At 47.4% G+C, this 13,336-nt stretch overlaps 1 protein-coding gene across 1 annotated transcript; it reads right to left on the bottom strand.

Moving 5' to 3' along the window:
- Window positions 1-506: 506 nt before the first annotated feature.
- TLR5 (toll like receptor 5) lies at window positions 507-3,116 on the bottom strand. Its single transcript, XM_060088644.1, has one exon. The coding sequence runs from the start codon at window positions 3,081-3,083 to the stop codon at window positions 507-509; it is 2,577 nt and encodes an 858-aa protein (XP_059944627.1). The 5' UTR covers window positions 3,084-3,116.
- Window positions 3,117-13,336: the final 10,220 nt, after the last annotated feature.

Genomic DNA, 13,336 nt, shown 5'->3' with positions numbered 1-13,336 from the left:
CCTGAGACTGAGAGTGACCTGCACTGAGCAGTGGCATTGTTCCCATGGACATAGTAGGAAGCACACCTCTTTCTCTTTGTTTTCTACTTAATGTTGTTCTGCCAGGCACAGAGCCCTCAGAATCACAGAGCAGCCCCTTCTGGAACTGAACACTGGAGAAAGGGTGTCGGCCATCTGTAACTTCTCCCAAGGTGGGAAGGTGCCCTTCCCACGACTAGGATATATCCCGTAGTCAATGCAACAGGAGAGAACAGTGTTACCGGGTCTGAAAGGAAATCAATGGAGAGTGGGAACCGTTGCGGGCAGTTGCAATTTTCTAGGTCTATTACTTTGCATTTGGAGATCAGTGAAACAAAACATCGTGTTGCTATGAAAATCAAGAGATTTATGTGGTTTTCATCGTAGGAAAACAACAACTTCATAAAGGACCCCAAATGGTAACTTAGTGGAAATAAAAAGGGAAGAGTTGCTTGTGGCTTGAGATAAGTGGAAAAGTGCTCCTTTGACTAGGAAATGGTGGTTACACTTTGCAACTGAATGTCATTGACTTTCTTCCTTTCCTTTTCTTTCTTTAGAATGAGCTGAGAGAGTTTGTTGAGAAACCAGCCAACATCCTGGAGATCCTCAGGCCACCTCAAGTACTGCTGTTTCTGGATGAATCCTCTGATGGAGCGATGTTTCATCAGCTGGTACTGGGACAGGGACCCCACCACCACCATGATGAGGGCGCCACTGAGGTCAGCTAAGCACCTGCTCTGGGCGTAACTGAAGGCTTCGAGGCACCACCCATCTCTAAGGAAGTGTCTGCTCACGAGACAGACAACCTTTCTGCTGCTCCACAGGGCATCCTGGATGTTGACGATGTGGTTTTCCCCAGGCAAAAAGTCTCTCTCTTCAAAGCACAGGTTAAATCTGTTTCGGTTGCTGTACTGGGCATCCAGGTGTTTGAGCAAAGCATTCTGCACCCATTCAAAGTCTTTGCTACTGAAGCACACATAGGCATCATATTTGTACGTCTCTGATTCTCTTCCCTTGATGGGGTCCTTGAACACCAGTCTCTGGGCTTTCTTATAACAGATGAAACAAAACCCCCGGAACTTCGTAATGATGAGGATGGCCACGAGGAACAGAGTCAAAGTGACAGTGAAGAAGATGAAAAGGGAAAACTTTAGGGACTTTAAAACTTCCTCTTCATCACAATTTTCCGTGGAAAGAGAGTAGAGGGAAGCCCCAGCCATGGAGCTCGGGTACATGCAGTATATGTCTGCCGGAGAGCCAATTATTGTGACGTTGGTTTGACTGAGCCAACGGATAAAAGTGCTAAGTTCACACTCACAGATGAACTTGTTATGAGTTATGTCCACGGCACTCAGCGATGCAAGTAAATCAGGATCAGGAGAGAGAAGCTGGTTTCTGGATATATCCAGGACCTCTAAATTAGCAGGTAAGTCGCCAGGAAAAAGAGCAGTCAGCCTGTTGTCCTTGAGGCTGAGTTCCCTCAGTGCAGTCAGATGACGAAATACTCCTGGTGGGAGGAAATTCAGGTAGTTTTTATTCAAATACAGGACTCGGAGATGGGAAAGCCCCTTAAAAACATTCCAGCAGAACCCGGCTCCCCAGGCAAGCTGCAACATATTTTCTGCAAGGAAAAGCTCTTCTAAGCTGAGGTTCTCTGAAGGGGCATGGTCTTGGTTACAAAAGGAAAAGCGATTTTGATTTAAAATGAGAATCTGGAGATGAGGTACCTGGAGAAGGAAATACAGATTATCCAGATTTTCCAGCCTATTCTCTGATAAGGTGATGAAGTTAGCTGTAAGTGCGATGTTTGGCAAAGTAGCCAGTTTATTGCCACTCAAGAAGAGATTAGGTATGCTTGGAAGAAAAGAAATAGTTTTAAGCGCATTATCCCGGAGATCCAAGGTGTTTAATTTTTGCAGGAATCTGAATGTTTGGTCCTGAATGATCCCGATGTGATTCTTTTGCAGATCAATATAGGCTACCTTAGGTAGTCCATAGAAATTAGAATTATACAATTCCCCCAGAAGGTTATGTGATATATTGAGAACTTGGAGGTTGTCAAGTCCATAAAATGCTTTGTCTGCAATATTGTTTATCTTGTTGTAGGCTAGGTTCAGAACCTTCAATGCCTTGAGCGTCTCAAAGAGTTGGAAGCTCAGGGAGAAGATAAACCCATGTGAAAGGTCTAGCTGTATCACTGAGCTTCTGGCCAGGCCGGCAAAGGTGTGCTGGTCAGGGTCTCTCATGTTAGTGAAGCCAAACCCAGAACCCATCACATGATGGGTAAGAACCAAAGAGAAAATCTGGCTTCCATTGATGGCATTGCTGAAGTTTCTTGTGACGTCCACTGCCCAGCCATTGCTAGAAACATCTAGGGTTTCCAGGACCATGTTTCTGAAGGGGTTCAGACACTTCCCCCAGTCCACTGAGACCCTGCTGTACAGGTTATTAGCAGCAAGGCTTAGAAAGGAGAGTGTTTTTCCTTGGAGGGGTTTGAGCTCGTGCTCACAAACAGTGGTTATTTGGTTGAGGGAAAGATCAATGGACTTCAAGGAATTCAATTCCCGGAATGAAGGGTGAAGGTAAAGACTCTGGATCTGATTTTTGGAGAGGTCCAAGTGCATCAAAGACCCCAAATTTCTGAAATACCCATCTTTTAATACAGCACTGGAGAGACCACAGTAAAACAGTCGAAGTTCGGAGAGATGGGGCAGTTCCTGAAAAGCATCTGGGTGCAAGAAGTCTATCTGACTTTTGCCCAGGTCCAAGATTCTGAGATTGGGTAGGTTTTTGAAGGCTTCTTTGTCAATGGTCAAGGGGGTAAACTGAGTCCCAAGCTCCAGCAGCTGCAGCTGCTCCAGGAAGGGGAAGGATGCAGTTGTGACTGTCCTGATGTAGTTGAAGCTCAGCAGGAGGCTCTTGGTGGTGTTGGGGACCTGGGGGACTTGGGTGAGGTTGCAGAAATGATATAAGGCTCTCCACCCATCGAAGACGCAGGAAGAAATCCCAAGCGCGGGACTGGCCATGAGCACCATTCTTAAGAGAAGGTCAAGGTGGTCTCCCATGATCCTATGGAGAAGAAGGGAGAGTGAAAACACAGGAATCTAAACTCAAGGCATTGCACACGGGTGCTTAGGGCTTGGGGGATTCCTCTGTGATGTGGCTGTTTCTTAGACCCTTTGTTTCTCTGGATCCAAGGCTGTAGCTGTTGGCAGATACTGTCTGGTGTAGACAGAGCTTTTCTCACTCTCTTATCATTTATGTGGCATTTTTCTACATAGCAAGCACAGTTCTAAGTACTTTAGAAATATTTCATTTAACCTTTATGATAACTGCATTCATTCCTAAGTCTGTGCCTTCATTCATTCAAGATTTGCTGATGGAAGTTGGAGAAAACAGCAGGAGGAGATACGTTTTAACTTCACCTCAGCCAGGGACCCCATTCCTAGCCCAAGGCAGGCCCAGCTGAAGAGTGGAAAATAAATCCACTGATTTTCTTCCCCCTCTAACCTGTCAAGGATACTAGGTCATCTCCATCCATCTATCCTTACTCCCTACACAGTGCATCTCATAATGTAAAAACTGGGTACGTCGTTTTCCACAAAGAGATTTCAAGAGTTTAACAAATACGTATTAAGCACCTCCTGCACGCCTGGCACTTGTGTGACCCCATGAGTGTACAACTAAACAAAAAACAGTCCTCTTGCCTAAGGCCAATAGGTGAATTCACTGTCTGAGGTGAGCATTTGCTTCACACACACAACAGCAAATGGCACTGAATGCGTGTATCTGGTTATGTTCCCAGTGCTGTGCTGGGAGCTGTGAGGGGTACAGAGAAAGTGCACGAGGGCCCACCCCTCATAGAGCTTCGCCTCTACCCATCTGCACGGCACCTCCCCCTGGGTGCCTGCGAAGTATTCAACTTGCTCTACGTGTAGTATCTGAAGGCCTGTGTTGCAAGGTAAGGAAAGACCTACATGGCTCAGAGGGCAGGAGAATGAGGGGGGAAAGAAAAGACAGAAATAGGAAGAGGGCCCTGGTCTATAAAACCATCACTGGCACCGTTTCAATATCGGGGTAGACAGCATGAAGCAGTCATGGTACTAGAGGGGGCACCGGCCCTGGACCACTTGCCAGCTCTGAAGACGTTTCGCTGTGTTGGGGTAATTTGTGGTGGGGTTTCCATAGCAACTTTGAGGCTGCGACACACAATTTACAGCAAATCAGAGGTAGACAGTGACTTCTGAGTTGACCCCAAATATCAGAAGCAGTCATTTACACATTAAGGGCAGGGCAGTGTGGTCCACTGATGTGTACCGTCAGGTGAGATACAACCATTGCCATTTCATGTTTGAAATTAAACCATTTCCTGTTGGTAGAAATTAAATATAACCTACTATTAAAAACAAACCAACAACCAGGCATTTTATAATCATTAGAAAAAACTCACTGAGAATGTTTATCACGGCTCTTAATTTCTCCACCATTTCCACCCAGAGGCTCAGGGTGACAACAGCAGGGTCACCTCTGTTCTCTGAAACGTCACCCACGGCTTCAGCAAGTCCTGTCAGTTTCACCTTCCGAGTCTACTCGGTTCAAGCCGCCATCTCTTGATGGGGCTAGACTTGAGACTTCTTACTGGTCTCTCTTATATCTGGGCTGACTCTCCATTTTCCAAACAGCAGCCAGGGTGTTCTTTTAGAAACATAACCCAGGTGATACCACGCCTCTCTGCACAGAGCCCTCCCTTCTCCTCCCACTACTCTGCAAAGACTGCCTTCATGCGGCTCTTGCCTGTCTCTTCAGCATCCCCCTCCTGAATAGCTTATTCAATTAATATCTGCTGAGCATCTATGTATCTGGCACTGTTTTAGGAAGAGGAGATACAGTGGTAAACACAATAGACCAAGCCTGCCCTTTTGCTCTCCAAAAATGCACATTTGCATCATAAACCAAAACTTTCACCTGATTTCAGAAGGTTCACTAACCTCCTGAAGGCTACCCCTTTCAACCTCATGATGAGAACACTTAGTCTACATATAACAACCACCACGTTTTATGTTCTAGAACGGCGCTTGGAAAACTTTTTCTGTAAAGGGCCAGATGGTAAATATTTTAGGCTTTGCAGTCCAAATACTGTAGTTTGCCAACCTCTATTCTAGAAGAAAAGAGAATAGAGACTTTGATTTCATAAATGAGGATTTTAAGTGACTGCAAGATAAATGTGTTCTGATATTGAACTGATATTTGCAGGAAAGAACTAGCTTGGCCCCCAAGCTGCTGACAGTTTTGCAGCTGTTGTTTTATCCAAACATCAGAACGAATTCTCATCTTATGTAATCTGACAGGAAAATCCCTGCAGAGACATGGAAGTGAGACCACCAGCTCAGAATAACAGAGTTAGGATGTCTACTTTCAATTCTGTCTTTTTACAGACCATTCAGGGCTGGCCTCCAAATGCCTACACTGTACTGGGCGGCTTGACCTTGAATTTGTAGAAATAACAGGTGAGAAAGAAAGCCCCAAACAATACATATTCAAGATACTGAATTTTCAAGTCCATAATAGGGAAGCTAAAATTAAACCGTAAGGTAGATAAGGCCAGCTGAACAAACAGATTTTAAAGAAAATTATTTGGGCTTATGTCGTATTACAAAGATTTCGTGCAGACCTATTTTCTTATGAAATACAGCAAGGTGTGAAACAGCTACATCTTCATCTCTGAAGCAGACTTCTGTGGGTCAGGTGCCAGGACAGGTGAGCAGAGGGGCCAGGTGAGCTGAGCTGACAGGAGCCTGGAGGGGTTATTCATGTAGACAGAAGCTGGGAGGAGGGACCACCTACACAGGGGTGTCCTGGAATGAGAGCCAGGAGCCAAAGCACGTTGAAATCAATATGAATGAGCACTGATACAGGGCAAATCTAATTCAAAGATGAGCACCAGGCGATGAAGTTGTTTCAGAGCTGACCAGACCTCAGAAAGATAAGTGACCAAGAGTGAAGTGTAGGCGGTGAGATAGACCAGGTGGGCAGCAGCTGTGGACTTTGGGAACCCAAGAGAGAAGATCAAATGACCTAAAACCCCACACCCTGAATGGGTTGAAGCCAAAGGGAGCAAGAGGGTTGAGAGTGTGTGGAGTAAGGCCCCGAAGAAGAAGCCTGTGTTAGCCGGGGCCACTTGCTTCTTTCTCCCAAAATGCAGGTCGCGGACAGCAGCTTCTGACCCTGCAGAGGAGGGCGCCATCTAGTGGTGGCAGGAGTGAGTTCTCTGAGGCCGCAGGTAGAGGAACCCGACAGCGCGCTCCTGAACCATTATTGAAAAGATGGTGAGTGGCGACAGGTACTTACACTGTTAGTTCTGCCATCAGGAGACATAGGCATTCCTTCCTAAAAATCACTCAGCTACGCAGAATCACACAATAAAACCACAGGGCTTCTGGGAAAAAAGAGGACGGCGTATAGCACTCAAAACCTTCATCAGCGGCCCCAGAAAACCTCATAAAAATGGTAGCACCATCTTATCCGTGTTAGGCGGTTAAGAAGTACATACACACTACAATAAATATTCCTTTACCTTGTAAAAGACCTGAGGGTTGCTACCTCGGGAGCTACTGTGAGGTGCTGGATAGAGGGGGTTATTTGGTATCAGGGGAAGTTGTACAACAGTTGGGGATGGGTGTTGGCTCAAATCACAGGCTGAGCAAGGAGGTCACTGGCAGATTTTTGAGGTCGTTTCCTTCCTCGTATGTAGGTCGGTTCAGCTGGGTACAGTTTTCTTCATTTAAACTTAAGATATGGCACATAAGCAAATGCAAATTTCATGTTCACTAATATGTTAATGTCGTTCCCTAATATATCAATAACTTCCCTAATATATCAATATTGTTCCTGAGTATGTCAATCGTGTTGGATCAGATTCATTATTTCAGAACAAGGGTTAGAGCAGAACTGACTGAACTCTCATTCAAGGCTAAGAGTTCCAATCAAGAGTAGAAAGAAAGGAGGTTCTATATATGAGTCTACCCCCTGTGCCTGTGTGATAGAGTTTGGAGGACCCATGGGACTGGCTTGGGAATCATCCCTGGGGACCAGTGTGGACTCAGGTCCCAAAGGGCTCAGAGACTCGAGTGGATAGTGTCACCTCCAGCAGCTTCAGCTGGTTCCTGTTTCAACAAGAGACTGAATGGGAGGAGGAAGTTCTCAATCCTGGCGACATATTAACCACTGGGGAGCCTCGAGTCCGCTGAAGCCCAGGCTTCCAATAGACCAGTTAAATGAGACTCTTAGGGACAGGCCTCAGGGGTCTGTACTCTTAACAAGTATGCAAATTTTGTACACACCACATTTTAGAATCACTGGTATAAACCAATGGTTCTCGAACTTGGCCATACATTGGAATTGCTGGAGGACTTTAAAAACAATACAGGTACCTGGGTCCCATCTGAGAGGTGATGTTGGTCTGGGGTGTGGCTAAGGCATCCCGAGTTGTTAAATCTCTCCAGGTGATTCTGATTTCTGAAGGTCGGCTCACACGGCTGCAATTCTGACTGTACCTTGGAACCACACAGGGTGCTTTAAAACTGCTGACTCCACAAATCAGACATAGAACTACCACAGGACCCTGAAATTCCACTTCTGGGCATATATATACCCCAAAGAGTTGAAAGCAGGAACTCAAACAGATATTTGCACACCACGTTCACAGCGGCATTCACAATAGCCAACAGGTAAAAACGATCCCAATGCCCACTGACAGATGACAAACGAGATAAAATGTGGTACACATACAATGGAATACTATAAAGTCTTAAAAAGGAAGGAAATCCTGGCACATGCTTCATCATACATGAACCTTAAAGACGTTATGCTAAGTGAAATAAGCCAGTCACAAAAACACATATACTGTGTGATTCCACTGAGATGAGGTCCTTAGAGTAGCCAAATTCGGAGAGACAGAAAGTGGAATAGAGGTTGCCAGGGGCTGGAGGAGGGAGGATGGGGAGCTACGGTTCTGTAGGTTCAGAATTTCTGTTTGGGTTGATGAGAAATTTCTGGAGATGGCTGACCGTGAGGGTAACACAGCAGACTGGACACTTAAAATGGTTAAAATGGTGAATTTTATGCCCTGTATATTTTACCACAATCAGAAAATAAAATTAAAGAGAAAAAACTAACACCACTGCTACCTGAGCCTAACTCCCGGAAATTCAGTTCGGTAGGTCAGGTGGAGCCGGGGAAGTGCATTTTATGGCCCAGGTACTTTGAAGCGAGTGGTCCTCAGGCCATGCTTTGAGAGACGCCGGTCTATAGGATTCCCTCCAACTCAGAAGCCCTGTGATTCTCTTAGAGGAAGAGGGCTGGTAAGAAATTCAGAGGGGGCTTCCCTGGTGGTGCAGTGGTTGAGAGTCCGCCTGCCGATGCAGGGGACGCGGGTTCGTGCCCCGGTCCGGGAAGATACCATATGCCATGGAGCGGCTGGGCCCGTGAGCCATGGCCGCTGAGCCTGCGCGTCCGGAGCCTGTGCTCCGCAACGGGAGAGGCCACAACAGTGAGAGGCCCGCGTACTGCAAAAAAAAAAGAAAGAAATTCAGAGGGCTGTGGAGAACTGGGTTTTGATTATTGAGGCTAACTTGTGTCCAGGGCTCTGAGGGATAACAGGAAGAGCACAATCAATGCGGGTCTCAATACTCCTGCCAAGCACTGTTAATTAAGATAATGAGACCAGAGGGAGAAGGGTCGGCAGCCTCTCCTTTGAGTAGAATTCATTTAGCTTTAATCCCAGCCGTCAGCAGAGTGGGTTCCCTTTCTTGAGTTAGTTGCCTGCTCAGCAGAGCCGCGGGCCTCACCTTGGGTGAGTTACGGGCCGTGGTGTCTCCCTGGGCAACACCGTTAGCCCGCAAATCCCGCTGGCTGGGGCCAGGGCTTCTCCTGGGCTAAGTTAAATGCTTGATCCTTAACAAATAATACTCATAATGGGCTCTTCGAGAGGATCTGGGATTCTGAGCTTGGCCGCAAGGCTGGAGAGACAATGTCTCTCCTGGCAGGTCGTGGCTCACATCTGGCAGGCGGTCGGAGTGCTGGGCATGGAGGACCACTGTCTGAGCAAAACAGTTCATTCATTTCCAAATGGGTGATGGGGAGGGTTTCTCCAAGGTTCACATAGTAATAAAAATCCTGGACTGACACCTTATTTTTGATAAAGGAGGCAAGAATACACAATGGAGAAAAGACAGCCTCTTCAATACGTGGTGCTGGGAAAACTGGACAGCTACATGTAAAAGAATGAAATTAGAACATTCCCTAACACCATACACAAAAATAAACTCAAATGGATTAAAGACCTAACTGTAAGATCAGATACTATCAAACTCTTAGAGGAAAACATAGGCACATACATCACAGCAAGATCCTTTTTGACCCACCTCTTAGAGAAATGGAAATAAAAACAAAAATAAACAAATGGGACCTAATCAAACTTAAAAGCTTTTACACAGCAAAGGAAACCATAAACAAGACCAAAAGACAACCCTCAGAACGGGAGAAAATATTTGCAAATGAAGCAACTGAAAAAGGATTAATCTCCAAAATTTACAAGCAGCTCATGCAGCTCAATAACAAAAAAACAAGCAACCCAATCCAAAAATGGGCAGAAGACCTAAATAGACATTTCTCCAAAGAAGATATACAGATTGCCAACAAACACAGGAAAGGAGGCTCAACATCGCTAATCATTAGAGAAATGCAAATCAAAACTACAGTGAGGTATCACCTCACACTGGTCAGAATGGCCATCATCAAAAAATCTACAAACAATAAATGCTGGAGAGGGTGTGGAGAAAAGGGAACCCTCTTGCAACCCTCAGTTAGTGGGAATGTAAATTGATACAGCCACTATGGAGAACAGTATGGAGGTTCCTTAAAATCTAAAAATAGAACTGCCGTACAACCCAGCAATCCCACTACTGGGCATATACCCTGAGAAAACCATAATTCAAAAAGAGTCATGTAACACAATGTTCATTGCAGCACTATTTCCAATAGCCAGGACATGGAAGCAACCTAAGTGTCCATCGACAGAGAATGGGTAAAGATGTGGCACACATATACAATGGAACATTACTCAGCCATAAAAAGAAATGAAATTGAGTTATTTGTAGTGAGGTGGGTGGACCTAGAGACTGTCATACAAAGTGAAGTAAGTCAAAAAGAGAAAAATAAATACTGTATGCTAACATATATATATGGAATCTAAATTTTAAAAAAAAGGTTCTGAAGAACCTAGGGGCAGGACAGGAATAAAGACGCAGATGTAGAGAATGGACTTGAGGACACGGGGAGGGGGAAGGGTAAGCTGGGATGAAGTGAGAGAGTGGCATGGACATATATTCACTACCAAATGTAAAACAGATAGCTAGTGGGAAGCAGCTGCATAGCACAGGGAGATCAGCTCAGTGCTTTGTGTCCACCTAGAGGGGTGGGATAGGGAGGGTGGGAGGGAGGGAGACGCAAGAGGGAAGAGATATGGGGACATATGTATATGTATAGCTGATTCACTTTGTTATAATGCAGAAACTAACACACCATTGTAAAGCAATTATACTCCAATAAAGATGGTAAAAAAAAAATCCTGGACTGAGTCCACATGTGAATGCGTTCAAGGTCAGCCTCGGAAAAAGGCTCAAGGCCAGTGGACACGGTGACCCTCCCAGGGCAAACGTGTTCTCCAGATGCAGAACACAGCATCCCATAGGGACAAGCCAGCAAACGAGCACTCTGAAGGCGGCAGTGTCCCCGGGGCCATGGTCCTTCCAGCCCAGCGTTCTACCTCTGACAACAGTTCCAATAAAACCCATGGGTGACTGCAGTGCCTTGAACCTCAGAGTTTGCTCCCCAGATACAAGTCCAGCTTCCTCCCCAAACCACCATGACTTTGAGGCTCTTCTGGGTGTCCTCTTTTTCATTCAACACCACCTCTTTTCGTGGTGACCAGCTGCTGTACTGAGAATTTGTGCTTGTCCTAGAGTAACTCTTCCCAGGCCGAGCCTCCCACTCTGTGCTGGTCACTGCTGGACGCTGGGGTGTCCCTGCCTGCAAGGGTCTCAAGGTTTCTAGAAAGATTCTAGAGCAGGGATGCCCCACGTGATGTCCCCAGACAAGGAGCATCAGCACCACTTGGGGCCCCACCCCAGTCCTCCTGAATCAGAAGCTCTGGGGCTGGGGCCTGGCAGGCTGTTTTATCAAGCGCTCTGGGTGATTCTGATGCACACTCACATCTGAGAACCACTGGGCTCAATTCTGGAGGGAGGAAAGAAATATATCCTAATAACTACAATACCACAGGGCGGGCATCTTCGCCTACAAGCTCGTCCCCACAGAGCTCTGAGCTTCCTCCCATCCCTCATCCTCCCAGTCTTTGGGGGGTATCATTGTTTCCCCATTTATACACATGAGAAAACTAAGGCCCAGAGCAGTTAAGTAACTTACTTAAGACCACACAGCTCTGTCTACCCTCTAAGCCTAGCGTCTCTGGTGTGGCTGCACAAGTGGGTCAGTACAGGCGTACTTCTGTAGCCTGTCAGCATCTGCTGATCTTGTGGTCACTTCCCCTGGGTCACAAAGGGTATGATCCCTGGCTCCCAGGGGAAGGTGAGCCTCTCAGCCCCTTGCCCCTTTCAGCTCCGCGTGAAGGCCCACCTTACCCGAGATGGTCTCTTTGGAATGCTGAGCTCTCTCCCACTCTCTCAGCATGACCTTCCTCCTTCCGGGTCTCTTGGGCCTTTCCTTGCACTACACTGACTCTCTTACAGCCTCGTAACTCCCCTTGAACCTTCCGTGACCTTTAAATGCATCCGTCTCTTTACACCTCCCATGGTCTAGACTCCACAGACCTTCTCTTCAAACCCTCTTTCAACACCTCCCACTCGGATGCCTCCTTGCTCTGCTATCCCATCTGTCTATACCAGCCACCTGCCCTCTGCGTGCCTACACCTGGTGGCTACAGCTCTGTCAGGAAAACCCGCCTTGGTGCCCACGCTCATGTGCAGAATCCAATCGTGCTGTCACCCTCTCTCCTACCCCTAAGGAGTGATTTCAGACCTTCACCGGCTTTCCCTCACCCATCCCGCCTGGCCTTGGCCCTCTCAGAAGATGTTGACCTTGCTTCCTACTTCTAGGAGAGAAGGAAGGTCTGGCTCTTTACGTGGCACATGCCACAGCCACCCAGTGACTCTCTGTGTCCACCAGCAAGGCCCCCAGGAGGGCTTATGGCCCGTCCTGGGGGCAGTGCCCTGCAGAGCCACTGGGAGGTGACTCCGGGGTGTGGTGGGACTGAGGCAGCTCAGGCTGGTCCGGCCAGAGAGGGCAGCTTCTTCGTGCACACCTGGGTGCAAGAGGTGCTCCATGGCCAGACGTGGCAGTCCGTTCATGCAAAAAAAAAAAAAAAAAAGAGAGAGCGTGCTCCCCACCCACCCTTCTCCTCAGACCCATCACACGCCCGAGGGGAGACAGTCCTCAGCAGCTTCCATGAGCATCGCAGATTCACACAGCAGCGCAAAGCCTGACGACTGACAATGGTTCTCCAAAGAGGAAGCAGACAATTAGCGCACTGGGTCTCCGTGCACTGGTATGACCTCAGGAGAACGGTTTACTGATTTGCTGGTGCCCGGGGGTCTTGTTAGGGTTTGTTTGCATCTCTCCGTGTGCATGATGTTTCGATACAAAGCTTGTCTAGCAAGTCTAGCCCCGCGAGAAATTTCCCTTTCATGTGTCGGGGTGGAAGGGGATATAACAAGAAACTCAGTCAAATGCCTTGCTGAGTTCCCAGGGCTGCTGGAAGCTGGTAACCCTGTCAGGATGGAAATGAGCTGAGTCTGATACGACTTGCTGTTCCAGAACCTATGCTGACCTGCCGGGGTTCCCGCCCCCTTTCCTCAGAGCTGCAGACCCTGGGCCAGATTTCTTCTAGGAATTTGTCCACAACTGCTGTCAAGCTCCCTGGTTTGTAGTTATTTTGTAAATACCTGTTCAATGAATGAAATTACCACATCCTGCCTCTGGGTCCTCCTCCCTTTTCACGGCCCGCAGGGCCAGCTGCCAGGGTGCTGAGGGCTCATCTGCGCTCTGGATCCCTTGGTGGGCTGCTCTTGAGTCGGTGGGGAAAGCCTGGAGCTCTTCAGAGCAGCCGCAGCTCGCCGGCTCTCTCCCCTCCTACCTGGGGGTGGTTATCTGTGCTTATGATCCCATCAGCTTCTGAGAGGGAGCTTGCCCCTTCCTTCTTCTTCCTCATCTGGACATACCTTGAAATATCCTCTTGGGCATC

This window comes from Mesoplodon densirostris, chromosome 2 (genome assembly GCF_025265405.1).
Source record: "Mesoplodon densirostris isolate mMesDen1 chromosome 2, mMesDen1 primary haplotype, whole genome shotgun sequence".
NCBI lineage: Eukaryota > Metazoa > Chordata > Mammalia > Artiodactyla > Ziphiidae > Mesoplodon > Mesoplodon densirostris.
The sequence above is the reverse complement of the archived record's forward strand: the minus strand, read 5'-3'. Positions and strand labels throughout refer to the sequence as shown.

Bases quoted from the DNA above. Each gene is read 5' to 3' on its own strand.
- TLR5 (XM_060088644.1), bottom strand. From the start codon at position 3,083: ATGGGAGACCACCTTGACCTTCTCTTAAGAATGGTGCTCATGGCCAGT.